At 39.3% G+C, this 27,356-nt stretch overlaps 1 protein-coding gene across 4 annotated transcripts in view; it reads right to left on the minus strand.

Annotated features, from left to right (window-relative positions):
• The window catches only part of LOC125466202 (anion exchange protein 2-like), an 84,244-nt gene extending 59,023 nt beyond the window's left edge, over positions 1-25,221 (minus strand). Inside the window, exons 1-6 of one of the 4 annotated variants that reach the window (XM_048560417.2) lie at positions 24,979-25,221; positions 16,732-16,845; positions 13,798-13,960; positions 9,045-9,124; positions 3,381-3,418; positions 1,833-1,885 (exon numbers count right to left, since the gene is read on the minus strand). In XM_048560417.2, coding sequence (XP_048416374.1) covers positions 1,833-1,885; positions 3,381-3,418; positions 9,045-9,124; positions 13,798-13,960; positions 16,732-16,764 — 367 coding nt within the window. In that variant the 5' untranslated portion in view covers positions 16,765-16,845; positions 24,979-25,221. Of the gene's footprint in view, positions 1-1,832; positions 1,886-3,338; positions 3,419-9,044; positions 9,125-13,797; positions 13,961-16,731; positions 16,846-24,978 lie in introns of all 4 variants that reach the window. The other 3 variants (XM_048560416.2, XM_048560419.2, XM_048560418.2) reach the window with 3 other exon arrangements.
• Positions 25,222-27,356: the final 2,135 nt, after the last annotated feature.

Below are 27,356 nucleotides of genomic sequence, written 5' to 3' on the forward strand. Positions count from 1 at the left end.
CTCCTGTTCTTGTCCCATGGCTTATGAATGTTTAGGTCGGAAGAAGATGTCTAATGCTCTTTTGATCATCATGTTTTACAGTATGCAACGTGCGCCTGGCTGCCACCGGTTCCTTGCGATTTGTGGGGCCTGCCTTAGTACATACAATCATTGGAACTATTGTTTGAATCTGAGTCGGTGAGATCCTAAGAATGGCACAGAGTCTTGAAGGAAGTTAAACTTAACAGTGAAAAAATTCTGGTTAGATCACAACTGGAGAATTGCATTCACTTTTGCATCTCATAATTCAGCATGAATATCAGGACATAAGAGCAGTGCAGGTTGGACTTAGTACAACAGTGCGAGGGATGAGAACTATTTCATCATGGGTATATCAAAACTCATCCATGAACTGTAATCACTTGGGTAAATACAAAAAAAACCTCATAGAACTAAACAACAACACAGAATTCCCTATGTCTCGTGAGATACAACAGATAACAGTTCCAGGACCCACTGGGAAATGAATTTTTGGAAAACACATTCAGATAATCTTATCTTATATGAATTTACTCACAAAATAAATGCTGTGCCAAAAAGGTCCCCTGATTTATTTCCTTACTCTATTCGTACGAAGTCAGTCAATCTATGCTTCCAGGCTATTGTAATGTAGACCAATATTTCTCAGGACCCAGTAAAGAAATTGCCTTACCTGCAGTATCCAAAATACTTCCAGTAGCTGTTTCCAGTATAACTAAAAGAAAGTTTCAATCTACATTGCTCTTTCCCTTGTGTCATTTTGATTTAAGACAGTAAGTGAATGAAATCAGTTTATCCAGAATGTTCATGTAGTTACCATAAACTGAAGCACTTCAGTCTTTCCATTGTAATTTGTTTATAGTAAAGAAACCAATAGTTAAGATCTGTGGCATCCCATTTACGCTGAACTGTATATCATCAAGTTGCCACAGATGGCACTTTAAGAGCAAAGGCTCTTTATCTAGATTTGATGCCAAATTTATTCAAACAATGAATTAAACTAGGGGAATAATGTCCTGCATTAAATGACTATTGATCCTTTCTGGTTATCCAGCAAACAGTATGATAGTCACACAGCCAACAATGGTCAGACACTAATAATTTATGTAAACTAAAATGTGGAGGAGCATAGGTTTAATACTAATTCTTTTCCTTTTTTTTAATCCCCTGATCTCGCAAAGATGCTTAATAGTAGCTCAGCCAAACCTCAATGATTCAGCAAACAAAGAACCTATCAATTTTGGATCAGTTAGTACAATGTAGTTTGTAATTACAGATACAGATGAGGCTGTTAAGTGCAACATTTCCCATTGATATGTGATTGTAATCTAATTATACACAGCTTTCTTTTAGTCGTAGGCATGCATAGCGATTTATGTTATATGTGTATCTTATACAAAGTCTTATTAACTAAGACATGAAGTCAAAGAAGGCAATCTGCATGCACGGGTTAGCAAATTATTAATCTTCAATTACAGAGTGCATTATTACAACTCCACATGTAAACAATGTAGTACATTACCAGCCTTTCTTATGTAACTGTTATTAAGGACCTATGGAATATTTTAGAAGCTTATGTACATATATACAATGTTATTGATTCTAACACTATTGTACAACTAATAAATAATTACATGGGTCTTACATAACCAACTGTTGTTTGGAAGCCTGTAACTGGCATTGATAAAGTGTGATTTCTGCGCAGAAGGCACATCTTACCATGAAAATGGGAAGAAATGTATTAATAACTAGTTTATTGGAAATGATTAATGAGTAGAACTGTTAGACGTAGAGGTATTAAGGCAGTTACTTACGTTGAATGTTCAAATCATCTGCAGAGGTTACTTGGGGAAGGTTTGTGTCTTTGCTGTAAAATAAAGGACAACAATAGTGTGAGAATCCGGCTCAGGATGTAGGCTAATGAATAAACAAATGGGGAAAATTCTCCATGAATTTTTTTTTATTTATTAGGAATGACGTTGGATCTTTTTGACTATGTCATTTTGGACTCTTTCTCTTCCAAACTTTGGTTTTCCTGAACTTGTATCCTTAAATCAAAAATCAACAAGATGAAATGCAAGATTCATGTTAAATGTAGACATCTAACTCTACTCCTAAAACTAATGCAGTTTAGATACTCAACTATTGCAACACAATTCAATGTCAAACTATACCAGCATGAATCTCACACTCCTCAACAGATGGAAATGACATACAGCAAAAGACTGGCGGGCCAATCAAAACTCTCCCATCTACTAATGTAACCTGGGCACCATGGCTAGATACTTCATATTCATCCTCCACACCATCGCCACTTCAATTATGTAATCTCCTGGGGCAGGCATAGGATTTGAGGAAGTTTCAGGTCCATTAAGAGAAAAAGAATTATGGAGGAATCTTCTATGGTTCCCTGTGCAGGTTAGAACCTGCACTGAATATGTGTTATCAATAAATTTACTTGCCTTCTATATAAAGCAATCACTACACCAATTTAAAATCAGCTCAGCCCCCTCTGGAAAATTTGCAGAGGGACTGGAGCAGCCCCAACATATTGCTGACATGTTTCTTGTTCTTGGGGATAAGATGAACAACTTAATATCAGTCTACTCCCTTATATAGTTTAAATGCATATTCACAGGTGCCCCTCAGTCTCTACAAGAATCTAACCAGTTAACCTCCTAGTTCTTTCATATTGTTATAAATGTATCAGGTTTGAATCTAAGATTGATAACAAAGAGAATGATATGCTCTGGTGATAGCTGATGGGCTAAACAGGGTTAGAAAACATCAAGGACTCAGCATGTTGAAGTAGAAAAGCATTCATAATTTTAAAATTCAATGAATAATATTAATTTATAGCCTACTAGTGTCTGGTGACTGTCCTGTCAACACTTATATCAGACCATGAATGTCTGGCACCAAGGCTGAATGTTTTGAATTGTGACTCACTTAGAACCAAGAAGCATAAATGGAGGAGGGTGCAGTGATTGAGAGAGTGTTGAGGATGTGGGGGAGTTACATCAAGTATGAGGATGTCCCAAAATTAAACAGAAAACAATCTCTCCTGTCTTCCACCCTGTTGTTTTGTCCTTGACCCTCCCAATCCTTGCCCAAAAATATTTCATTTCACTTCTAACTTTTCCCAGTTCTATTGAAAAAGTCCTAAAATATTAACATCTTTTTACAGATATTGCCTGAGTATTTCCAGAATTTTATGCAATTATTTCGTATTTCAGGATTCACATTTTTAATGAGAAGGTGCCATGTTAGAGTGGGCATCCCACCATATACATATAAACAAGCCCTGAGATATCACTTACTCAAATTCAACAGTGCCCCTTCCTGCCGGACGGGGTTTATACCTGGTATGAGGCTTCGGACTTCCTTCCGCTTCGAATGGCTACATGGGAAAAGTAAAAACAGAGGAAAGAGAGTCAGTATCTGTTTCTGCACTGGTAAAATTCACCGAACAGTTACAATTCACCAGAAATAAACACATCAAGACATCAGTTATATTGAGATCATGATTTTTTTTCACTCTTTCATGGATATGGGCATTTTTGACAATGCCTTAATTTGCTACTTATCCCTCACTACGCTTGAGCTGAATGGCTTGCTTGGCCAGTTTCAGAAAGCAGTTAAGAATTGACTACATTGTAGCACCTTTTGAGTCACATGTGGACCAGACCAGGTAAGGATGGCAGATTTCTTTCCTAAAGGATCAGTCACGATTGTGTTGAATAGCAGAGCAGGCGTGACAGGCTGAATGGCCTTTTTTATTTCCAACAGGTGAACCTGGTGGATTTTTACACAATCGATCATAGTAGTCATGGTCATTGTTATTGAGATTACCTTTATATTCCAAATGTATTAATTGAGTTTTAATTCTGCTAGTCACTATATTGAGATAAGGACCATATCCCCACAGTATTGGCCTGGACTGCTCGATGCCTACTCCATTGATATTACATTACGCATGTGCGATAGCTGTTTAAAGAGAAGAAAAGTTTAAAGTAGTCTTCCATGAAGGTCTGTTTTATTTTTAACATTCATTCATGGGATGTGGAATCATTGGCTGGGCCAGCATCTTTTGCCCAGTCCTTGTTCCTCTTGAGAAACTGGTGAGCAGTTGCCTCTTGAACCATTGCACTCCATTTGCCTCAGATCCTCAATGCTGTTAGGAAGGGAGTTTGAGGATTTTGATCCACCAATACTGAAGGAATGGTGATATATTTTCCAAGCCAGGGTGGTGACTGGCTTGGAGGATAGCGTTCCCATGTACCTGCTATCCTTAACTTTCCAGATGATAGTAGTCATGGGTTTGAAACATGCTGTCTAAAAAGCATTGGTAAATTTCTTCACCGCATCTTGCAGATAGTACATGCTGTTGCTAGTGGAGGAACCAAATGTTTGTGGACGAGATGTGCACCAAGTGGGCTGCTCTATCTTGGATGGAGTCAAGCCGTTTCAGTGTCATTGAGCTACACTAATCCAGGCAAGTGGGGAGTATCCCATCACAATCCTGACCTGTGCCTTGTGGATGGTGGACAGGATCTGGGGAGCCAGGAGACTTGTTACTCACCACAAGGTTCCCAGCTTTTGACTTGTTCTTGTAGCCACGGTATTTATATGGCTAGACCAGTTCAGTTTCTAGTCAATGTTAACCACCAGGTTCTAGATATTGGAAGAATTCAGTGATAGTAAGGCCATTGACAGTCAAGGGTCAATGGTTAGATTCTGTCTTGTTGCGGATGGTCATTTCCTCGAACTTGTGTGGTCTGAATGTTATTTGCCACTTTTAACATACACTGCATCAGGAAAGAGTAAGTCAACAGCAAACTTGCAGAATGAACCAAAGATATAGTTAACACTGAGGAAAACTGAAACATATTGTAAAAAGCATGAGCAGATGCTTCCCAGTCACTGGACAATGTGGCATTGGTGAGAAAATAGGGAGAATTGCATGGGATTGTCAGTGAAGAGTTTCCCACAATTTAGAGCAAGGAGTCTCAATTTCTAACAAGTGTTGTGCAGCAGGATGGCATTTTCACTGGTGAGTGGTGAGAGGTCTAATAACATACAGCCTTGGAGTCATACAGCATGAAAACAGACCTCTCAATCAAATAAGTCCATGCCAACCATGTTCTGAAATTTATCTCAGCCCACTTTGGCCCATATCCTTCCAAATATTTCCGAATTGTGTACTTATCCAAATGTATTTTAAACATTGTAATTGTATCCACATCCACACTTCCTACGTGTAAAACCATTTTCTGTGTAAAACAAAAAGTTAGCCCTCATGGCCTTCTTAAAACTTTCTCCTCTCACCTTAAAAAAACAAGATATGCCCCCTAGTTTTGAACTCTCCCATGCCGGGGAAAGACCCTTGCTATTTCCCTATCTACAGCCTTCATGATTTTATAAACTTTGATAAGTCAGCATGAATTAACATGCTCATTATTATACATAACAAAGTGTGGAACTGGATGAACACAGCAGGTCAAGCAGCATCTTAGGAGCGTAAAAGTTGATGTTTCAGGCCTAGACCCTTCAAGGATCTAGGTCTGAAACGTCAGCTTTTGCGCTCCTAAGATGCTGTTTGGCCTGCTGTGTTCATCTAGATCCACACTTTGTTATCTCGGATTCTTCAGCATCTGCAGATCCCATTATCTCTACTCATTATTATATCATCTTGCCTCATTCATACATAGTTTCTCATTTTTCCACCAGCCAGAAAGGAACTAGACAGTGACAATTCCCAAAATGAAAGCCAGTGTATTTACCTGGTGAGTCCAGCTCAACTCTTACTCTTGCAGACCTCCATCGGTGACCAACATCTCAGCACATGCTCTCTGGGCAGTGACTGCACACATCTCTGCCCAGCAGGACCTCCAGGTCCCCATTGGCAAAGTGGAGTGCCAATTACTGTGTGTGTGTTGTGTCCAGGGGAAAGAAACAGAAACCTGCAGACTGCCAACACTTGGCCAACTGTAAGGCAAGGTTTTAAAGCTGGCACTGGTGCCAGGAAAGCTGGATATCCCAGCGATGGTCAATGCTTCTGCCTGTGGCCAGTCGGAAAATACAGTGAACAAAACACCAGAGGACAATGATGTGTGGGTAATGAGCAGTGTTAGGAAACCTGCTGAGGCTCTTGGAGAGAAACCCTCCATGAAATTTGCCAACATTGAACATTAGCCAATTTCCTGTAAGGTTCAGCCCACTGAAAAACTGGCACAACAGGCTGTTGAAATGCAAAAATACTCTAATATGGAAGAAGATGAGTTGATGCACATTGGTAGGAAAATAGGAATGCCACCTGCACCTTAGAACATAAAATAGAAAATTCCTTAGAAGGACAAAGCAATCTAGGGATGCAGGTGAACAAATCATTCAAACCAGATTTGGAGGACGTGCAGTAAATCAAATACACTAAGAAGGCATTGGATTTTTTCCCAGGATAACTGAATTCAAACATACTGACGTTATAAAGGAACCAGGAAATATAGATGCAGTCACTGCTTATTGCTACACCTCAGTCAATATTTCAAAGATAACCTTGGTTCCATCAGTGCTACAATCAGGGCCTGTATTATTAGATCTGTCTAGTTGACCATACACCATATTGCTTTTTGAATGTCCTGACACAGGTCACTCTACTCGTTCTCTGCTACTTACCACATACAAATGTTGACATTAATTTTAGTGGGTTTCCTTATTTTGTAGCAGCTTCCCCAACTCATCCCAAATTCTGTAGGAGTAATTTGTTAGTCCTGAATCATAAAATCCCTACAGTATGGAAGCAGGCTAGTTGGCCCAATGAGTCCAGACTGACCCTCCAAAGAGCACCCCACCAAGACCCACTCCCCTACCCTATCCCCGCATTTACTATGGATAATCCACTTCACCTGCACATCCGTGGACACAATGGAAAATTCAGGATGGCCAATTCATCTAACCTACACATCTTGGAAGGAGTGGGAGGAAACCAGAACACCCAGTGGAAACACACACAGAAACAGGGAGACTGTGCCAACTCCTCACAGTGACCCGACAGTGGAGTTGAACTCAGATCCCTGGTGCTATGAGACAGCAGTGCTAGCCACTGAGCCACTATGCCACACCCTGGTCTGTTGGTCTCAAAAAATGCCTTAAAAATTCATTATTTTGCAAATGTCCATGTTCATATCTATTGTAATGTAGAAGACATGGAAATTTCAATGTATAACCTTGTACTTCAGAAAAAAAGAAGTTAAACAATGAGCAATTTAAAAGAATTGGTTTTTAAAAGAACAAGGAAAACTTAGAATTGATGTCAGAATATAAAATAGCACAGCATAACAATAGTCAATTTTTCAACCAGGTCTGCTGCTTCTATAGGTTGCACACAATCTTTCTTTCCTGTCCAATTGACTTATTAATCCTCTCCAAACTAAGTTCTGTGTAATGGACTATAGCCCTGAATTACTTACAGATTGTATTTTAAAGTAAGACAGGTTTTTTTTAGGAAAATAAAAACAAAAAGACATTTAAGCCAAAAATAGTTGGGAACATACATTCTAGAGATTGGAAAATTTCCATTTATGTTCTACTCAATGAGAGTGATCATGGAATGTCGCATCTGGAGGATGTCAAGGAGCTTCAGACAGAGACACTTCAAAGAGGTGCAATACAACAGCTAAACTATAACTTTCTTTGCTTGTTTTCCCCCTTCCAATGAAACAGAAGGACTTAAAAATAGTTTGCAGCCTGGGTCTGTGTGTGATAGTCTGGTATTCTAGTTCTAGTACTAGCCTGGTGTGTGCTGCAGAAGTCACAACTGAAGCACATCTGCTGGACACCTCTAATCTTGCAAGTAAAAGAAAAAATCTCTCTCTCTCTCTCCCTCTCTCTCTCTCTCTCTGTATTTACTGGAAGCAAGTCACAAGTCAACAAAGCCATTGTCAAAGAGAAAATAATTCCTTCTGGCTAAGTTGTAGAACTGGGACTCTCCTGATCAACTGTTCAACTTCTGACATCAAGGCAACCAGAACCACACAACGTAGTGGCTTTATGTTTCATTATCTCCTCTTCATGGAACAAGACAAAGATTGATTTACATATTTTTAAGTTTATCTGTTTCTTCACTCAATAATTCTAATCTGCTATGTGCGCATTTGTGTTGTATTCTTCCTTGCATTTTTGTAATTAATGAACTCACTCTTTCCTTTATCCCAAAAAAGTCTGGTTAAGTAGGCTCCTTTTAAAACACATAAACAGGAACTGAGAAAGTTATCCACAATGAGAGGGATCCCTTGTACTTAGTTAACCTTAGTGTGACTAACAGAGGTGAGGCAGGACATTGCTGAATAAGGAAGGGGAGCTAGTTAGGGATGTTCTGTTTGGAATCATGATGATTTAGGGCCCTTGCTTGGATACTGGTCATAACAATACAAGTGACATTCCTGACAAATCAGTCTATTTCTCAATGTATCTCTGTAAATTCATTCCTGTCCCCCACAGATTCCTCACTCTCTATCCAGCATATGCAGCATGTCGCATCTGAAGAAATATTTGATTTTCTTAGCCTAGAGTTTTTCATTTTGTTCCTGACAAATAACTTAGCAAAATATAATAAAGGTAAGGCGACTACTGATGCTATAATGAGGTAGGATTGCAGAAGAATGGAAAACTACAAATTAAAATCTTTTGCTTGATACTGGCCTCAATGAAGGACAGAGACTGTTATAGTATCTCGACAGAAGCCTTGCTTTTCTTAAGTTCAGCACACTGTACACAAATGCCATTCAATCATTTTCTAATCTTAACCTGAATTTTGTGTCTGCTGACTGATAGGACTCAACAAGTTTTGACAAATGAATGTGTGAGTTATGTGGCATGTCTCAAGAGTGATAATGGAGCTTTATGTTTCAGACTGAATCAGCAATAATTGTCCAATGATATATTAACGAACAGTGAAACTGAGGTAGTAATGGTTATGATGTTCAGTGATCACAAAATACAGTGTGTTATACACAGCAAGACTTTACCTGACCCCCATGTGCTGTCTTCTTTTCATGCTTAAGATTGAGGCGTACTTTGGGGCTGCAGGACAATAACTCGCAAAGGTCTGTGAGAAATTTTTTAAAAGGAACATTAACATGAAAATATTTTGACTGCATAAAATCGTTTTGCTCAATGTCAGTATTTGTTCCATTTTCCTAAAATTTGTGGTATGGTCTTAGTATCATCTTTGATACCTTGAAAATATTTTACATAGTTAGATGAATGGAAATGAGAAAACATTTGTAAATACAATTAGCTCTTCTATAAAATGTGTTTGAAAATTTGACAATTAATTCCTTTAGCCTGATCTTATTGATTCTTTTTAATCTGGAGGTTCATGTTCTTTCCCACATCAGTTGAATACTCAATTCTGAAGGCTGAGCTCACAGAATTCTCAGAACACTAGAAATTGGGCATGAAAAGACCACAGACCCTTAAGTCTGTAGCCTCTTCAAATAAGGTCATGACTGACCTTCTTTCTTAACTTCTTTCCCTCTTCTCTTCATTCTAAACCATGGAAACCCACCCTCCCACCTTAGACTTAAAACATCAATCTTGAATGCATGAATGACTGAGCATGCAGAGATCAATGGGTGTAGAGCATTTCAAATATTCATAACCCTCTGAGAGCTGAAATTTCTTCGCATCCCATTTCCAAATGGAACACCCTTTATTTTAAGACTATGGCTTTCCCCAGCTCTAGACTTGCCAGTGAGGGGAGTGGGGTTATTTTCTTGACTTTGATCCCATAGAATTTCAATTAGATCACCTGATACTATGTTTTTTAAAACTCCAGTGAATATCATGATCTTACATTTTACCTCTAATCTCAGGAACCAGTCCAGTGAACCTCCATTGTGGCCTGTCTAAGATAAATAGATCATTGCTCATCCAAACAGACCAAAACTTTAAACAGTGCTTTTGGTGGGTGGTCTCACCAAAGACTCACATAGCTGTAGTAAGACTTCCTTTTCTTTACACTTACTACACCCTTGAAGTAATCCCGGAGTCCAGCAACTAACTAAACCTTCAGACTTGGAGCTAGCTCTCTTAAGCTTTAAAGATGAAATAGTTTCAGATGTTGGAAGTTCATTCAGGTTATAAGTGGTACAGGATGTTTGGCTGATGGCTAACTGAACAGACTGGAAGTAGCTGATGACTGATCAGATTTTTCTTTTGGTTGCATTTACCCTTGAAGTGTTTGATTAACACACTGGTCATGAGCAAACACTTTGACTACCGTTTGCCCAACATCTGAATTTTTCTCTTAATGGAGTTGGAGGAAAACGTTTTGTTAACACTTGGATGGCTGCTCATTTCTTCTTGATCTTTCAGAATTCCTTAGCTTCTATAACAGTTCCCATGGATTGGAAGATAACACTGCACTATTTAAGAAAGGCATTGGAATTGTTGGGGCATGGTAGGTCTGTTGGGGAGTAGTAGTGAAGCTGTTGAGAAAACAGAAAGATATAGGGCAATTGATCAATAATAGAGAAAATGCTGGGATCTATCATTAGGATAACAGGATAGTTAAAAAATTATAAACAAGTAAGCAGAGTCAAAATAGATTTATGAAAAGGAAATTCTATTTGACAGAGATAATGGGAACTGCAGATGCTGGAGAATCCAAGATAATGAAATGTGAGGCTGGATGAACACAGCAGGCCCAGCAGCATCTCAGGAGCACAAAAGCTGACGTTTCGGGCCTAGACCCTTCATTAGAGAGGGGGATGGGGTGAAGGTTCTGGAATAAATAGGGAGAGAGGGGGAGGTGGACTGAAGATGGAGAGAAAAGAAGATAGGTGGAGAGGAGAGTATAGGTGGGGAGGTAAGGAGGGGATAGGTCAGTCCAGGGAAGACGGACAGGTCAAGGAGGTGGGATGAGGTTAGTAGGTAGGAGATGGAGGTGCGGCTTGAGGTGGGAGGAAGGGATGGGTGAGAGGAAGAACAGGTTAGGGAGGCAGAGACAGGTTGGACTGGTTTTGGGATGCAGTGGGTGGAGGGGAAGAGCTGGGCTGGTTGTGTGGTGCAGTGGGGGGAGGGGACGAACTGGGCTGGTTTTGGGGTGCGGTGGAGGAAGGGGAGATTTTGAAGCTACACCTGCCCCCACACCTCCTCCCTCACCCCTATCCCAGGCCCCAAGATGACTTTCCACATTAAGCAGAGGTTCATCTGCACATCTGCCAATGTGGTATACTGCATCCACTGTACCCGGTGTGGCTTCCTCTACATTGGGGAAACCAAGCGGAGGCTTGGAGACCGCTTTGCAGAACACCTCTGCTCGGTTCGCAATAAACAACTGCACCTCCCAGTCGCAAACCATTTCCACTCCCCCTCCCATTCTTTAGATGACATGTCCATCAGGAGCCTCCTGCAGTGCCACATGATGCCACCCGAAGGTGCAGGAACAGCAATTCATATTCCACTTGGGAACCCTGCAGCCCAATGGTATCAATGTGGACTTCACCAGCTTCAAAATCTCCCCTTCCCCCACCGCACCCCAAAACCAGCCCAGTTCGTCCCCTCCCCCCACTGCACCGCACAACCAGCCCAGCTCTTCCCCTCCACCCACTGCATCCCAAAACCAGTCCAACCTGTCTCTGCCTCCCTAACCTGTTCTTCCTCTCACCCATCCCTTCCTCCCACCTCAAGCCGCACCTCCATCTCCTACCTACTAACCTCATCCCACCTCCTTGACCTGTCCGTCTTCCCTGGGCTGACCTATCCCCTCCCTCCCTCCCCACCTATACTCTCCTCTCCACCTATCTTCTTTTCTCTCCATCTTCGGTCCGCTTCCCCCTCTCTCCCTATTTATTCCAGAACCCTCACCCCATCCCCCTCTCTGATGAAGGGTCTAGGCCCGAAAAGTCAGCTTTTGTGCTCCTGAGATGCTGCTGGGCCTGCTGTGTTCATCCAGCCTCACATTTCATTATCTTCTATTTGACAGTTCTGTTTTAAGGTTTTTGGGATTGTGACCAGTTGGGCAGATAAGTTGGAAAGCAATGGATGTAGTTTATTTTAATTTTTAACAAGCATTTGATAGAGTGACTCTCAAAAGTATATTAAACAAAATCAAGACTCATGTGACTGGAGACAATGTGTAGGCATGGATTTGGAACTGGCTATCAAACAGGGCATTTTCTGGTTAGTGGGTTATTACTTAGTATGGTACAGCTATGATCAGTGTTTGTACCTCACATTAATACAACCTGCAAGTGATGATCAGAGGATTAGATAGGGTGGACAGTGAAAGTCTTTTTTCAGAGGATGATAACATCAGCTTGTACGAGGGGACATAGCTACAAATTGAGGGGTGATCAATTTAAGACAGATGTCAGAGGCAGGTTCTTTACTCAGAGAGTGGTAAGGGCATGGGACACCCTGCCTGCCAATGTAGTTAATTCAGCCACATTAGGGGCATTTAAACAGTCCTTGGATAAGCATATGGATAATGATGGGATAGTGTAGGGGGATGGGTTTAGATTAGTTCACAGTTCGGCACAACATCGAGGGCCGAAGGACCTGTTCCGAGCTGTATTGTTCTATGTTCTATGCTCTATAAGATGAAGGGACTGAGTGCAATATAGTGAAGTTACTGGTAGAACAAGGCAAATCTGCAAAGTCAGCTGTGAGAAGGATAAGTGGTGTCTGCAAAGGGCTAAGGACAAGTTTGGGTGACAAGAATATGATAGATGGAATATAATAAATTAGATAATCCGTGAAGTAAAAAGAACCAGATTTTTTTAGGTGAGAGTGACTAGAAAATGTTGTGGTTTTGAGGGACTTGGATATTATTTTCATAAATCATAGAAAGCTCGCATGTGGATAGAGCAAACAATTAAGCAATTAAATATGATGCGCACCTATTACAGAAGGATTGGAGTACAAGATCAACGAGATGTTACTACAATTCTACAGGGATTTGGTGAGACCACATTTGCACTGTGTTGTTCTCCTTAAACAAGGAAGGCTACAATTACCTTAGGGACAGTAAGAACTGCACTCACGGGAGTCAGAGATAACACAGTGTAGAGCTGGACGAACACAGCAGACCAGGCAGCATCAGAGGAACAGGTAAGCTGACGTTTCGGGTGGGGACCCTTTTTCATAATTTACCTTAGAATGTTCATTCGACTGGTTCCTTGCCTACAAGGGTTCTCCAACAATGAGTGATAGTGGTCTAGCCCTCTATTCCCTGCAGTTTAGAAGAATGAAAGGTGATCTAATTGATACATGTAGAATACATGAGGGTTTAATAAACTAGACGCTGGGAGGATGCTTCCCCTGGCTGGGACATATAGAGTTAGGAATCACAGACAGAATAAAGCATCAGTCATTTAAGATTGTAATGAAGAGAAATTTGTTCAAAGATTCTTTAACCATATCCATCATTGAGTGTATCCAAGACAGGGATTGATAGATTTTTGGGTACTAAGGGATTTAAGACATGCAGAGATAATGTGGGAACATAAAGGTAAGGCATTGGTTCGGCAAAGATCTTAATGATTAGTGAAGCAGGTTGATAGGGCTAACTAGCCACTCTGGCACCTATCTACGTGCTAGTTATTTTGAGTTCTTTGCTAAATTTTCACTTTAATAATAAAGCAGGTTTTCCCTTACAGTTGTAATTAACTGTAAAATTTTATTTTTGTATCATTTGCTAACTAACAATTATCTGCAATTCAGTCACCAGTTGAACCTATTTCAAGAATGTTAGAATATATATGGTCTACTCACAATCGGAATTACTATCATCATCATCACCATTCCATCTATTCTCTGTAGGGTCAAAGTCAACATCCTCAAAACTCGCCACTTCCAAAGTTTTGTCCAAGTCATCTGTCTCTTCTTCACTGAAGTACCCTCTAATGGCTCTGGGAGAATAAGGATCCTTTCTGGCCTTAAGTAAAACAAGGAACATCACTTAACTGTCTTAACTGTACAAAAAAGAACAGGTGGCGAGATATCAAGATTTGAGGATTGGAATGTGAAGAAATTTGTCCAAAAATCGTACGTTCATATCCACATGTGAGCTGCAGACAGCATGGTAATTTGTGTATTGCAGATGAGTTCAAGGAGTCAGGGAATTTCATGTGATACAGTACACCCAGGTTTCTTTCCTTTTCGTTTTGCTTCAATAATCTTGAAAACAAATTGATGTTAGCCTTCTAGTAACAGCCAGAATATCAGTTTAATTATTCTGTGTTCGTGTTGATTAACTTTGGAAAGAGCTTTCCACAATTGGAAACTACTCCTGCCACGTTCAGTTGAAATTTCCATATTGGGAGCCAATTGTATTCCACCAGATGAGGTTGAACTTTCACGGTTATAAGAAAACTGGCAAAGTAACACAACCTTGGTCGAAAGACGTCTTAAATACAATTTCCGAAGATCCTCCAGATTCCAATGCTCAAAGCATTAATGAAAGCAAACATTCTAGTAGTCACCTTCATTGTATTCTAATGATTGATGTTTGTTGCTGTTGCTGGAATGTCTATTCCATTTATAATCTATATATTGAGCACGTCAAAGCAAAACTGACATACATGACTGTCACTGCTAATAAAACCTAATTCTAGGTACTGGTAGAATTTGACAGTCTATATTGACGAGTCAGCTAAGTTGTAGTTAAGGTCTATACTACACTAGATACTATAGTTATGTTCCCTTGTGTTCCCTACATGTTGTTGAGCTGGATCTTGTGTTACGTCTCATGGTCAGTATGTCAGTATGTCTTTAATAGACATGCTCATGATACAATCACTGTATCATAGCATGTGACCATATTCCACGTTGTCTTTGATCACTTGAATAATGACACTCTACTGGAAGCATGCCCCCTGTTCTATCCACGTAGCGTAACAGTAGCCTAGATACCTATGTGGCTGAGGAATGCAATGTTTGTACACAGAAGTTGGTTGAAATAAATGTCTGTTGAATTCTTCAATACTATGATATCCACACCCAGTTATTCAAGTGTGGGAACTATCATAAGCATTGACATATCTGGTAAAACATCCTGTTGGAGGCCAGCTCACACCATTAGATTCTGAAAGTATTATCGTATATCAGACACTAAAGGGCAATTTGACCTTCAGACCAATTTGAAGTCTGGGGACTCAGGAATGTGCAGGAAACTTGGAAGGTGAAGTGTCTCGGTACATGGCAAAGTTTTAATTCTCACAGTATGACTGACATCATTGACAGCTTCTTTGGCCAGAATTCAGCCCAAGTGATGCCACTTGGGCAAGGAGAAGTGGAGAAGGTGGTACAGGACCAGTTCGGTTCAAGCACCAATCTAATGGGTTGGGCGCGATGGGAACAGGGAGCAAGGAGTCTGATCACTTTATCCTGGGAAAGTGAAGAGCTCTGAACTTTGACCGGGGTGGTGGGTTGGTTGGTGAACAATGTCTGATCCTTAAGCCTGATATGGTTAGGAAAGGTATGGGCCAAACGCAGGCAAATGTGGCTAGTTTACTTTGGGAGACCTGGTTGGCATGGATGAGTTGGACAAAGGTTCTGTTCCGTACTGTGTGACTCGATGACTCTGAGTGGGTTAGTATGGGGAAGTTGATGTGGCTGCTAATGTTGCGGATTGCCATGAAAACTGTCAGTGCAAGGTGGAGGAATTCCTACCATTGCTGATATACTTCAAATATCAATCCACCCACCAGAAGTGAGTTAATCTACCCAGATGTTGTCTTCAGGTCTGTAAAACTCAGCTAGTTGCACTATTCCTGAACTGCTATCACAGGAATTTAATTGTCCAACCGTACCCAAACAAAGTTACTTATGCGTTCATAGGTTTGATCAAGAGCCCTCAGAAAGTTTACTTTTGAACTAGAGTCCCTTTATTTGTACCATTTATAAATGACATCGTTACCTACTGCTATATTCACTCCTGATAGCAAACCATGTGGCCAACAGAATGTTACAGATTCAGAGACAAATCAATGGGATCTAGTTACAGTGAGTGACTGGAAGCTTTATTTCATTGATTTAAATGTCAGGTAAATACACATGGGAACATGAAACTCGAGAACACAAAAGAACAGGTCCTATTTTAAATTAGTCTGGTTGGACTGTTCCACTGGGCTAAACCTCACCTCAGTGGTATGTTGTCTCTTGTGCCATACCAGCTTCATACTTCTTCTTGTTCCATATCATTCTCATACTTACACCTTCTCCATGACATGTTCACTATTATGCAGGCAACACACTTTTCACATTATGCTCCAAAATAGTCACACTTGTGGTGTTACCACCATATTATGTTGATACCTGCTGTTGCTTTATCCACAACTGTGCCTTCTGTCATTATTCTCTTCCATAATTTGCACCAAAACACTTTGTCGAGGCATTCACATTTGGCTCTCAGACAAAAGTACACAATACCATCCAATCTGGGAGGACACAGCTCCAACCACAAGGATAAAAAAACTGTTGACTAGATCACCTACAATCAATACTAGAGACCTGCTCTCATCTGTTACAAAAGAGATATGTATAGAACAATATATTGAGCATTGCTTCTTCAACAGATCCAAAATTCATGAAAAAGCTTCCAGTGCATTTCTTCGAAGGCTGTGCCTTTCTCATTTCGAGGACAGGGCTTTCCCACTGTCAATGAGACAGTCACTATGTTAAATTATGACCTTGTTAATATCTAACCTTCTGGAGATCGTAGGATCCTCTGTTTGCCATGTTGTTCACTTTCGAAACACTTGTCCCAGCGTATTAACGTTATCCTTTTCCTTTCTTAGGCAGAATTTGGGAACAGCATTCCTAAAAATGCAAAAATATTTCTAAATTAAGTCAGTAATTAAAACCTCAGAGTCCAACATCTTGTATTAGAAAGCAACTTTAATGTCAACAATCATCCCAAAGTACTTCACAGAACAAAATCTGATAAATCTGCATCAGATGATATCAGGGCAGATGAATTAAAGCTGGATTGTGAGAAGTATTTATCAGAAAGACTTAAAGGAGGGACAGATATGAGGGCAAATCCAGAGTTTAGACTATTATTTCCAGTAAATAACTGAGGTTGTGACCAAAGGTCATCAAGTTGAAACATTAACTCTTTTCTTTCTCCACAGATGATGTCCTACATGTTGAGTATTTCCAGCATTTTTTTATGCTAGACATTTGTAGTGATGCATTGGAGCAAGTATAAGTCCAACTCTTCAACAATTGACTTTCCTGAACATTATGCCTACAGCCAGAAATGTAACAAATCACAACATTACATTTTCAACCTATTGAATCAGTTCTGCTTTTTAAAGAGACCATCAGTCAATGTGGACATCCATTTGGATTTGACAGTTGACATCAAAATATAACAAACAAATTTAAGTCTTTCCCTTATCATCGGTTCCCTGCTGAGGGAAAAATTCCACAAATAGGTTGTGAAAACTACAAGTTCGCATTGAGATGAATTCCATCTCCAAAGATTATTCTACTTCAAGCCAAATTTGAGATAATTCTAGTTTGGGTAACTAATGGTTATACCATGAATAAACACACCCCATCAGAGCTGCCTCAGGTACAGTTAACAGTCAGGTACAGGTGATGTCCTAGAGAGAGTGACCCAAGTTATATCAATTAAACTAGAGGCCAGCCTAAATCAGCCTAACTACTGTTAATCACTGTTCCCATCAGAATCATTTCAAGTAGATACAAATTCTAGGGATGTAGGGATCACTGACATTCTCTTTCCCTTGACAGGATAGTGGTGGTCATTCTTTTCTGCAGTCTGAAAGTTATCTTACAATGCTGTTTGATAGCTAGTTCCAGAATCTTGACTTAATGCCAATGAGACAACAATGATATGGATCAGATTGGTGCATGACATGATGGGGAACTTTTAAGAGATGGTGTTCTTGTGCAGCTGTTGTCCTTATTCTTTTGAGTGGTGTACTTCATAGGTTTGGGAGGTGCTGACAAAGACATCGGAATGACTTGCTGTAAGGCCTGCTACCAAATCCAACATTATTCTAGCCATCAAACATCTCCACATCTGACCTCATTACGGAGAGAAAGTCATTGATAAGGCAACTGAAGATGTTTTGGCCAAGAATACCACCCTGAAGAATCCCCGCTGAGATGTACTTAGGGTGAAATCACTGAGCTCCAGTAAAGTCAACATTTTCCTATGCACTAGGCATGACTCCAACCTGTGAAAAATTTCATCCTAATTCCCACGGACTCCAGTTTTCTCTTTTGCTGGTGCACTCTGCTGCCTCATTTGGTCAAATGTTGCCTTGATGTCAAAGACAATCATACTCTCACATCACCTTTGGAATTCAGTTCTTTTGTCCTTTTTGAACCAAAGCTGCAATGAGGTAAAGAGCTGATTGGGCCCAGCAGAACATAAAGAGAGTGTCGATGAATAGGTTGTTCCTTTATGCGTGTGATTTGATAGCACTGTAGATGACTCCCCCATCACATTACTGTTGACTTAAAGTGGTCTGACAGGGAGATATTTGGCTGGAGTAATAAAGTGTGAAACTGGATGAACACAGCAGGCCAAGCAGCATCTCAGGAGCACAAAACCTCTTTGGCTGGGTTGTCTTTGTCATACGCTTTTTTGCAAAAGTTACATCCAGGCAATTTTTCACATTTTTGGATAAATGTCAGTGTTGGAATTGTGCAACGACACCCTGGCTAGAAGTGTGGCTACTTCTGCACCCGTCTTCAGTACAATTACTGACAGCATTCTGTTCTCCAGAACTAGCCACATCTGTATGAAGCTGCTCTAGTGCAGCTTCAATGCTGGCAACTATCCAACAATGTGGAACGTTGCCCAGATAGCTCCCTATGTCAATTGATCTCATGCTGAGTATTCCAGGTCCATTTGTCCTAATACAGAATGCCTGAATGGTGACTATCCTGTGTATGTTCTTTATCCAAACTACACACTGTGTCCCTTCACACTCAGAACCCAAATTTGACAAATAGAGATCATAATTTCTCAAATAAAGTCAATGTGTTGCCCTTTTAGAAATCTTCTGACAGAGAATTGCAGTTCAATCACAACACGAACAATACAGCATTCCATGTAATGACACTTGCGATGAATTGTTCAACACCAAACACCCGCAAAAAAAGATACAACGTGAATGGAATCAATGTCATTGAATGATTCATGCACTCGGTTATCACAAACTTTCTCACTGCTACTTATAACAAGTGACTCATTCTGATTTATGGCTGTGACCTCCAGCGGCTCTGTGGATAGATGCACCTTGCAATGTGCGTCTGAGCCATATACACCAGGAAGAATGCAAATCAAAAAATCTGCCAGCAGATAGCGTCAAAGATTACATAGCGTTACTTGTGTACAGCCTTAGTTTTACTGCCAATGTAATTGATCTGTATTATCATACACACCTTCATGACAGGAAGAGAGAAAAATGAAAAGATGCCACAAAAATGTAGCCTATTTGGCATGTAGGAAATTCCCAATAATAACCACCGCAGGTTTTTTAATTGTGAATTTAATTTAAGGATTAATAACAGTTGCAAAGCTCACAGGCACCCACCCACACCTCCAATTAAAAATTGTCGATAATAGTTTCTGAAGTGCAAATTGTTTTCTCTTTCAGGCATTTAAATGAGTTTGTAAGTGGTGCCAATGTTGCTGATTTGAAATGGCACCCTGACCTTTCCAATGTTAACACTTTTACAGTGACAATGTGATATTTTCTAGCCAACCTGATCAGAGATGTTATTACACACGTGGGGAACAGATAGGGACTTGAACACAACCCTCATGGCTCAGCGGTCGGGACACTACCAGTGAACCCCAGTGATATTGCGAGGTTATCAGAATTTAAACACATCAGTATTTTTGTAGCAAGGCAACGTCACTAGAGGGCAGTGTAGTATGAGGCACTTAAGGAGGCATGTCGTTTAAAAATCTTCAATTGCCGAAGTTTAATAGAACAGCAGTTGATAGCATGATAGTTTATGATTTCAATTGTTTTTATTATTCAACAAACTTGTCTTTTGTTTCAATGTGAAAAGTCCACAAGTAGGAACTAATTAGGAAACAAGAATTTAATTCAAAAGAGCAGAAATCAGGAGATTAAAGAGAAAACTGGCTCACTGAGACGACCTGATCAAACGAACCACGCGCAATGCTTAAAATAACCAATGGCAATCTCACTGACCAAACAAGTAAGGCACCTGTATGAACTAACTTCGGCAGCTATTTTAAATTGGGCGTAATAAAATCATAGAATCCTAAAATGATACAACACTGAGGAAGGCTATTGAGCATAGTCTTGCTGTTATAACTATTCAGTTATCCCACTGCCCTGCTCTCTATCTCTTTCAAGTATTTATCCAGTTTCTTTTTATGTGTTACTTCTGGGTTTTTTGTAATATTCTGAATGCTTTTTCAAAGAGTCCAAATCATAATATCCTATTGTATAAAACAATCATTTAAGGGAATGCATTCGAGATCATAACTCACTGTGTAAAATGGACTTGAATACTTTAATCACTGTAATATTACAGGAAGGGACATCATATTAATATGCTTGGGTAATAGCACTGCTAATAATGTGTAAGTTATAATTTTCACTGGAATAAACTTTTTTCCAGTTTATTTTCCATTTCCGGAGAAAGGTAAAACTTTCAAGAGTATAATAAGCTAACTTTTTCCTGCCACTTTAAAAAAATAGTTCAGCAAAATCTCCAAGCTTTCAAAGAGCAATTAAATTGTTCAACTGCTCCCAGTTACAGCCTACAGATCACACAGGCAACACAGCATTTAACATTACATGATGTATCTGATAATGTAGACATAGTTCTCACCAACAAATTGTTACAGCACTTACTGGATTAATTAGCACAGTATTAATTAGTTGATAGAAAACTAGCTACTAATATCCATTACTAGGGGAGGAAACAACATCTTCACAATCTCTACTTTATATTTTATTATCCCAAGGTGAATTCAACAAGCTGATTGTGCATATATTGTTTATGTCTTTCAGAATTACAAATGCGTACAGTATGTTCTCAGTCAATTGTTGTCCCTCCAATAGAATATATTAAATTTTACAGATAACTGAGAGTCTTATTCCTCTATGAATCTTCATGTTAATAAGTTACATGGTGCGAAAACAGCAATGTTTTGAATCAAATATCGCCAACAAACATTTTGATACTAAATTCACTTTATTGGTAAGAATTTCATATTTACTGGATAATTTCACGAATCAATAAATAATGACATAAAAATCTTCCCTTTCCACCAACATTAGTAGACACCCATTAATTCATTAGGTGACTGTACTTAATTTTATGTTCCAGTGTTGATTGGACAATACATGCATATTACTCTTCCTTGCTACCTAGTCAACATTACTGCCTGAAACACAGTTATCCTCTTTGTAAAGATATGGAGAACTGAATCCAGTACACAGCGCTGGTAGCACAGATGGGACCATGGCGTATTGTGATTTTTAGGTGGTTCATCTTCAAAAGGAGATTGCTACACTGAACAGCGTTCAGAAAACAACAACAAGTATGACAGCAGAACCTGAAAATCTCGGGTAAAAAGACTGGTTTTCAATACTAATTGCACTCTCAGACTAAAGAAAGAGAAATGAAGTGACAAACATCTTAAACCCTAGGAAAATACATGAGGAAAGAAGATTGAAAATGTTAGAACATCTGAATTGAATATCATGCAGCCACAGCAAAGATTCATTTCTTTACTGCCTTCCTCAAAATAGCAGATTTCCTGCAGAATCAGTTTTAAAATTGGCATGTGATAGAAACATTATAAGGCAAAAGAGTAGATGGAGATTGTTGAATGGCATTAGGAATATAATAATTTTTGAATGACTGAGGAAATAGAAACTTCAAGTTAAGGTTGGCTACTGATCAGAGTTGAATAATTTAAGATGAAGTGGTAGATTGATATAGAATTATATATCATTAATCTTGTTAGGAACGAGAATCTTTGTAAAAATCTTTGTAATAGGCTCAATAATTTGAATGGTGTTCATGATAAAATAATTTACAGATTACGGAAGAAATGGGCTTGAGGGATCAGTATGGATGGTAAACAAAGCTAAAAAATATAGTAACTTGGTGTTGAATTCAACTGCCAAACACCATGGCACTATGGAAACAGTATTACGATAAGCTCAGGCAGAGGATACAGAGGGGATGTCCATACTGTAGTATTGTTTCTCACTACATGCTTTTTATTTTGCATGCATTAGAGAAACAGTCTTAGAGCAGATACTTGACATAGAGATTCATCTATGACATGATTTGTAGGCAGCCCTACTGGTTCATGATATCACGCCAGAGGGAGATCTACAAAACACACACACAATTCCACAATTTCACTGGCCAGCAATTTAAAAGTATATAGCATATGATGAATCAATCTTTTTGACAAAACTCACTAAGTGTACAGGTTCCTCCTTTGAAGAACAATATTTAGAATCAGAGATTCAGGACAATTTAGCACATTGTGTTTCCCCTGGACGTAAATGACTGAAATATCTAAGAATAATAGTAGATTAATTCATTTTTCCTATGGGTGTAAGTGATACTGACTAGGCAAGACTCATTGGCAATCTTGAGTTGCTGTGAGCTTATTAAGCATCAACTCTTGGTATGAGAATGAAGCTACGTACAGACCAGACTGACCAGATGTTACAGGTCCCTCCCTGAAGGCTACTGGTAAATTAGATGAGTTTTTTTTATTTAAAAGCCCAACAGCTCTCATGATAATAAAATGTGAGGCTGGAGGAACACAGCAGGCCAAGCAGCATCTCAGGAGCACAAAAGCTGACGTTTCGGGCCTGGACCCTTCATCAGCTCTCTGATGAAGGGTCCAGGCCCGAAACGTCAGCTTTTGTGCTCCTGAGATGCTGCTTGGCCTGCTGTGTTCATCCAGCCTCACATTTTACTATCTTGGAATTCTCCAGCATCTGCAGTTCCCATTATCTCCAACAGCTCTCATGTTCATTTATGTCGAACAAAATGCAGATATTGTGAGTTTCTTAATGTTAGTGCTATATTTATCATATTGAATATACTTTTAAGTTCAATTTTATATTTTTTATTATTAAATTCTAGGCTCTAAGTAACGTGTAAAGTCAATGTTTGTATTTTTGTTTGATCCCATTTTTTATTTTTACAAAACAATTTCTCAATAGTTGACTAAAACTCATTGTCTTTCAAGTCTGTAATAGTTTAGTAATTTTCTGTCAATTGAGCGAGCGAGGGAGTGAGGGAGGGACGGAGCGAGCGAAATTTCTTTCAAGCCTGTAACAGTTTAGTAATTTTCAGCTGGAAAGCCAGTCAGCCTGCTGTACTGACCACAGTGTTCCAAACAATATCTTAAACGAATTATCTGATCATTATTCCATTATTATTTATGGAATCTTGTAGCCTGCAAATTGGCAAAAATTATACCAGTGGTCAGACTTAATTTAAATATTAAATTGAGCATAAATCACTATGAGATTACCCAAGGCACTAAAGAAATGCAAATCTTTGCTATTTATTGAGTTGTGTATTTATTACAGTCTAATTTATTTTTAATAAATGATTTCGGAAGAGGAAGGATCAGCTATTGACAGAAAGACCCAGCTGGGTATCACACATATGTATTTTTATTGAGGCTGTATCACGTTACTTAACTGTACAAATTCAAAATTTTGGCACAAACAGCTAGCACACTTACACCAAATTACTGTTACTATTCTGTTCTTTGTTTTGAACATTCATTTCAACTGTTTTAGTGTTGATATAAAATAGCACACAAGAAGCACGTATTATTCATAAAGTTTTCTCATTGGGATATCCACTGAAAATAAAACCTTCTGGTCTGACAACCAAAGACATCCACAACATGTGCCCTAACAACATCATGATTGTACTGCTGAATGACTGGAATCTAAGCTCCGGGGAAGTTTCCCAGGAAAAGGATCATGCCCAGTCAGGCACAGTCCAATAGAGTGAACAGCAAGTAACTACAACCATCTTCATTGGCAAACACCTTTACTAATTTCGAGGGCTCTTAGCCAGAATCCAACATGCTCAATGCCAATTATTACTTACTAAATTATTTAATACATTGTTTTAATGAATAATTAGCCAGTCATTGGGTTTCTATTGAGAACATTAAAGGATTAAATCTTTCATGATTTTTCCACCTGTGCTTCTTCATGCAAGTCTAAATAATTAGTGACTCTACAAAAAAAAAACAATTAATAGAGCTGAGACTCTAGCTTACAGAAGCAAGTAACCAACTTGAGCAAGTAACAGACTTGGACCAGAGCAGCCTGAACAGCTCAAAGCCCTAACTCAAGACCAGGCAGCAGTTGATTTATAACGAAAATTGAACAGGAGTACGAAAAGCTATTCGACAAGAATAATTATCCAAGTGTACTGAGCCAAACTTCGCAGAACTATTTGGACATCGAATTATCCAACACACAGAGGTATCCCCTGTGGAGTTATTGGGTACGAGGGACATGTTATTTGGTTTCATGATTTATCCAAGCTAATGGTGGGAAGACTCTGCATTCATTTACCTGTTGTTATAGAAGCTTTTCAGACTGTGTCCAAAACTGTATTCCTGGGGGAGCGGTGGATTTTTACTCTCAAACTTCAAAACTGGAAGGGAAAATGCCTAACATTTCAAATTTCAAGCCGAAAGCAAAAGCAGTAAATACCTTCTCCCAGTAAAAGTAGTGGGGTTAGTTTGCAACCTGTTCTTATCCTCGGAATTTGTAATGTTTTCAGCAGTACCATGCATTCTCAACAAAAGTAAATGAATGAAAATAATTTGGATTTATGCCTTCTGCTATTCCGTAAAAATATTTAAACCTTAAAAATGAAACATGATATTTTCAGTTCAGTCAAAATAAGGCTTACCTTTTGGAAGGAATCTGACTGTCCAGGTATCCGGGACTACCTTCGGTTCTCCAAGATTATACTGCAGTGGCAAGGAGATCTGTTAATTGTGGATTCTGCAGCTGTTTAGAGCCCAGCACCTTTTGGGTATTGAGCATGTCACCCTTAGCAAGCAACCTGGGAGAACAGAATACTAACTCATGGAAATTCTCTGCCAAATATCTGAGTTATTGTGATATGCACAATCTCAAACTCTCATCATGTCCTCAGTGCTTCCCACATACTGACTGGGTCAGATTAAGAGTCTGTACTCCTGCTGTAACCTAGAAACAACTTTATCTGTGCAAAACATTTCAGCTTTGAGCTTTTCCATCGTCAGTGATCCCCACCCTTACTTAGATGTCCCCTCAACCTGAATGTGTTGTCACTGTATGATGCAAGCGGTAAACAATTTAAAAACTAGTTCCTTTAAAAAAATAACATTTTAGTTTTCATGATAGTAGGGGGAATCCCCATTCTTCTCTGAAAAATACGCCAGCAGAGTCCGCTTATCCATTATATTGACTGGCACAGAGTAAGGATGTCCAAACCACCCACAAGTTCCAATTATACCTCAGCATTTTTTTACACAAGTAGTGCAATGCATAACGACTGGGAAATAACAGAACAGGGTGTAATTAACATGCAAAGACTGTGATTAACAGAACTAACCATGACTATAGCCAAATGGTATTGTAGCTAGACTATTAATCTGAAACTCAAATAATGTTCTGGGGGTCCTGGTTCAAAGCCGACATGGCAGATGGTGGAATTTCAGTTCAGTAAAGGATCTGGAATTAAGGGTCTCATGGTGATCATGACATCATTGTCATTTGTCAGGAAAACTCATCTGGTTCATTAATGTTTTTCAGGGAAGGAAATTTGCCAGCCTTACCCAGTTTGGCATACATATGACTCACAGACCCATAGAAATGTGATTGATTTTTAACTACTCTCCAGGCAATAAATGTTGGCCTAGCCTACATCCCATGAGTCTGTTAAAAAAAAGGACTGAGAATATGGCAACGTACTACATCCAAGGACTAGAATACATGGATTGAGGACTGAAAGAACTTTAAGGTGCAAGGACTGGGGATATCAGAACAAATGCAACTATATAAAAGAATAAGCGTTAAAGCACTTTTACATTAAAAGAATTTGCTGCTTCATGGTGATCTGCACGTACAGTGCACTTTCTATCTCAGCGCTTCATGTGGAGCAGACTTGCTGAGCAGACATTCTGTGAGTGAAGAATGAGAAACATGGAGGACCACCAACAGGTTTCTTGTGACAAGTACTGAATAGTATGGCTTTGAACCACAATGGTGAGACTGGTCTTTGCTGAACAAGTTCAGGACATTGCCAAGTCCCATCTGCAGCCAACCACCATTGGTGGAGACTCAGTGTAAGCCAATTATTCACTTACTGCAAATGCTGAAAACTGAATTTTGGGTTTGGATCTACTTTGAGACATTAACTTTCTCAACAGATGTTGGCTGATCCGTAGATCATTTCCATTATTTTCTGTTTTATTTTACATTAGATGCTCTTCTCATTGCTGAGAAAGTAATCTTGCGTATATGACGCTCATTGGTATTAAAGCAATTCCTAATGAGATTGAGATAGCTGGTAAATTGCAATTCAACATAAATTGCTAATTGATTTATGCTGCTTTGCTGGTAGCTTTGAAAAAAAATGCCATATCCCCATTACTTTAATGAATTTCTTATATCTAAAAATTAATTGACTATTAAGCATTTCCTGGTTATGTGCAGTATTTTAATCTCATAAGTTGCCTTGTGGTTGCAACAATGATTCCCAGTGACTCCCAAATGATTTCTTCTGTCCAGAAAACAAACAATTATAAGTGTGGTGTCTCATACTGTACTTTCAGATTACAAATTGCTCTAGAAACTTTGAATAATGTTTTGCTTTTTTGCTGTTTCTTGTGCTCATTCCAGGCTTTATTTCCCACTCTGTACTTTTATTGGTCGACTTCAATTGACAAATATTGAATTCACCCAGAGTCATTCACCCTCCTTTTCAGACTTCTCTCCATTTATTACTAAAACTGAAATTTTCATAGAATCCCTACAGTGTGGAAGCAGACCATTCAACCTATCGAGTCTACACTGACTCTCCAAAGAGCACCACATCCAGACACTTAGCATGGCCAATTCACCTAACCTACACATCTTTGGGCTATGGAGGAAACCAAAGAACCCAGAGGCATCCCACGCAGACAGTGGGAGAATGTGCAAACTCCACGCAAACAGACATCTGAGGCTGAAAGCAAACCAGGGTCCCTTGAGCCACCAGGACAACAATATGGCCCAAAGCTCCAAGGTGCCCTTTTTCTT

The sequence above is a fragment of the Stegostoma tigrinum genome, chromosome 31, assembly GCF_030684315.1.
Source record: "Stegostoma tigrinum isolate sSteTig4 chromosome 31, sSteTig4.hap1, whole genome shotgun sequence".
Classification (NCBI taxonomy): Eukaryota; Metazoa; Chordata; class Chondrichthyes; order Orectolobiformes; family Stegostomatidae; genus Stegostoma; species Stegostoma tigrinum.